This window comes from Oncorhynchus clarkii, chromosome 27 (genome assembly GCF_045791955.1).
Source record: "Oncorhynchus clarkii lewisi isolate Uvic-CL-2024 chromosome 27, UVic_Ocla_1.0, whole genome shotgun sequence".
NCBI classification, from domain to species: Eukaryota; Metazoa; Chordata; class Actinopteri; order Salmoniformes; family Salmonidae; genus Oncorhynchus; species Oncorhynchus clarkii.
The window spans coordinates 33,763,697-33,767,266 of NC_092173.1; the positions used below are offsets into that span (position 1 = coordinate 33,763,697).

General features: G+C 37.6%; 1 protein-coding gene across 1 annotated transcript; it reads right to left on the bottom strand.

The window, feature by feature from the left end:
* Nucleotides 1-454: 454 nt before the first annotated feature.
* LOC139385765 (olfactory receptor 10J1-like) lies at nucleotides 455-2,872 on the bottom strand. The gene is made up of 2 exons (XM_071131024.1): nucleotides 2,866-2,872; nucleotides 455-1,407 (listed from the first exon to the last, which is right to left on the bottom strand). The coding sequence occupies exons 1-2, from the start codon at nucleotides 2,870-2,872 to the stop codon at nucleotides 455-457; spliced, it is 960 nt and encodes a 319-aa protein (XP_070987125.1).
* Between the last annotated feature and the right edge of the window lie 698 nt (nucleotides 2,873-3,570).

The following is a 3,570-nucleotide window of genomic DNA, read 5'->3' on the forward strand; positions in this document are numbered from 1 at the left end:
AACTTGTTAATTTATTGTTAAAGGCCCAGTGCAGACAACAACGTGATTTACCTGTGTTGTATACATATTTCCACATTATGAGGTTGGAATAATACTGTGAAATTGATCATGCCCTTTTAGTAAAATACATTTTTTTAAAGTCTGCCTGAAATTTCAGTCTGTTCTGGTGAGGTGGAGTTTTGGCCTGCCTGGTGTCCTCACCAGGCAGTAATTTAGTTAATAGACCAATAAGAAAGAGAGTTCCAAACCTTTCTGCCAATAACAGCTAGTTTTCAGTTTTTCCCTCCCAACTCAGACCACTCCCAGACAATCCAAGCAAAAGTATGTTTTTTTAAATTGAAAACAATCACAGTAAGGTACTTAATTGTTACCCAGAAATGATTTGATTTTGAGATAATTTAAAAAAAGAAGGGCTGTATTGGATCTTTAAATAATAAAATCCAAACATGGTGCATTATGGAATAACTTTATTGGAGAACAAGAGTTTCAGGACAGAATCCTTTATCTGTTTGTTCCTGAAACTGTAAACAAGTGGGTTCACAAGAGGAGTTAAAATACAGTTGACAATAGATATCAAGATGAGAACATTGGGATGAATATGATATGATTTAGCACTGATGTAGACACATGAATGAGCAATGTAGAAGGTAAGGACAACAATGAGATGAGAGGAGCAGGTAGAGAAAGCTTTTTTCCGCCCTTCAGATGTGGCAATTTTGCAAACAGATTTGATGATTTTACAATATGACCAAGTTATGCCAGTGAATGGAACATACATCACAAATAAAGCACATGCGAGGGCTAGATCTATCAACAGTGTTGTGTCCAAACAAGACAATGTAACAACCGGAGGATAATCACAAAACCAATACATTATCTGATTACTACAGAAAGGTAGTTGTGATGCAAGAATGACATTCAATGCTGGAAGAATTAACCCCAAAGCCCATGCTGTTGAGGCCAGGACCACACATACTTTGATTGTCATGATGCTGTTGTAGCGTAAAGGATTGCAGATAGCAACATAGCGGTCGTAGGCCATAGCACATAGGATAAATCCCTCTGTAGTTTGGAATGTCAAATAGGTATACATCTGCAAGAAGCAACCTGCAAATGAAATGGAGACATCATTCCACAAACACACTGATATCATTTTAGGTAAAACGCTGGTGGTGATCACTATATCTGTGACAGACAGATTACAGAGGAAAATATACATTGGTGTGTGAAGTTTGGAGTCGAGCAACACCAGAGTGATGATCATGGCGTTGCCGATGAGGACCATAATGTATACCACAAGAAGAAAGATGGCCAAGTCTGTGTAGATCTCCTTGAGACCCAGCTCCCGCCCATGTATCAGGAAATCTGAAAACAGGCTCACGTTGAACTCCAGTGGTAGAGAAACATCTGAAAAACATTATGAGAAGAATGAGATTTTCATGTAACAACATGCACCCACGAAGTACTGTCTAAAACACATACTGGTTTATATTTACATATTTACTTAGAAAGCATATAGTCGGGCACAGTGTAACTACAAGGAATACGTTGTTAAGCAGTATAGTTGTCATGACCTTATTATGAATAGGTATATCATCTGCATGCAGTATTTTCACACACATACATACACACACACCATACGCACACACACACCATACGCACACACACACACGCACTCACTCACACAAACAGACACACACATATAGTAGGACCTTTTTGAAATCCAAGTGATACAGAAGTTACATCATAATAGAAGAAAACAAAAGCCTTTTAAGGTTAAGGATGAAGTAAGAGTTAGTTTGATAGTTGTTCACTGTTCAGGTAAAGACGTTTCACCAATAGACAACACTGCAAACTCGAAAGCAAAGATTTGTATGGAATCAGCTGACAATGAAGGGGGATATCTAGTCAGTTGCACAACTTGCACAACTTAGTGCGTTCAACCAAAATGTGTCTTCCGCATTTAACCCAACCACGCTGGTTCAAAGAGGTGCGGGGGGGGGGGGGGCTGCCTTAATCAACATAATTGGCACACAGGGAGCAGTTGCTGATGAACTGTTTTGCTGGTCCAGGTATTTGAACCACTAGGCTACACTGTTGATGTTCATTTAAATCAATATTCACTATTAGAAACCAAACCAAACCAAACATCAAACAACAGTGTGAAGAGCATTGAGCACATTAGGTTTAGAGTAAGGTTGATCCGGACAAGGGCATGGTTGTCCAAAGTGACCACAGGTAATCATAGAGCCTCGCTAGATGCTAAGCGGGATCCTTGGGACGACCCTACCCTAAATCCTGACACCTAACCCTGACCATTACACAAACCCTTACCTAAACCCCAACCCTAACCCTTACCTTAACCATTTTACATTTCAATGGGGTGAGGCCAGAGTTGGGTAATCCAAAGCATCCCACTTAGTAAAAAACATTGATTCACACAACTGAGAATAAAATAAATAAATATACATCTAACAAACAGAGACAAAACAAATGGACATGGGAGAAAGAACATCTACAAAGGTTGAATGGATTATGTTAGGGTTAATACATTGACTCCAATAAGGTAATAATTGTAGCTATACATTTAACAGGACGTTCTAAAGAAACCAGAAAAGTGTTAGCATCCTCCAATTCACCAGCCAACGTTGACAATATATTGTACATTAATCAGATGGTAAGAAATTCCTATTTAAATATTGGGAACGTAATTTTGTTCACCTGAAAGAGAAATATAAGATGTTAATTATGGCTGCCGTTCTTCTTGTTCCTTTAACAGCTCTTGTATCATTTGATTTTTCCAATTGGAAAATTAGAAAACACAAACAATTTTCATGTCATAGAAAGCACTGGAGTTCCACTTACTTGCCATTGTGTCGGTCATCTCACCAGACCCGCATCTCTGGGATTGAGGAAGAGCTGCATAATGTGGGAATTTATATAACAACTCCTCACCCACTCTTCCTCTGTAATCCTTTTCAGGAAGCTTTTTAATTAGACAGAAAACACAGGAGTCACTTTGGGACCTTTTTATTGTGTTGTCTGGCACACGCTCATAATTGGGACCTACAACACCAGCTCATAATTGGTTTAATCAGAACACAGAGACCCTTCAATACACTGTGGTCCAATACACTGTGATTTAATATTAAATTATATAGTATTCATGCAGTGATTAAATATACTAAGTAGAAGAACATAATCTATGCCAGTGGTGGAAAAAGTACCCCATTGTCATACTTGAGTAAAAGTAAATATACTTTAATAGAAAATGACTCAAGTAAAAATAAAGTCACCCAGTAAAATACTACTTGAGAAAAAGTCTTAAAGTACTTGGTTTTAAATATTCTTAAATATCAAAATGAAATGTAATTGCAAAAATATTCTTAAGTATCAAAGTAAAAGTATAAATCATTTCAAATTCCCTATATTAAGCAAACCAGACGGCACCATTTCCTTGTGTTTTTTATTTATGGATATCAAGGGGCAAAGTCTAAAAACAAACATACTTTACAAATGAAGCATGTGTGTTTAGTGAGTCTGACAGTTCTGAGGCAGTAGGGATGACCA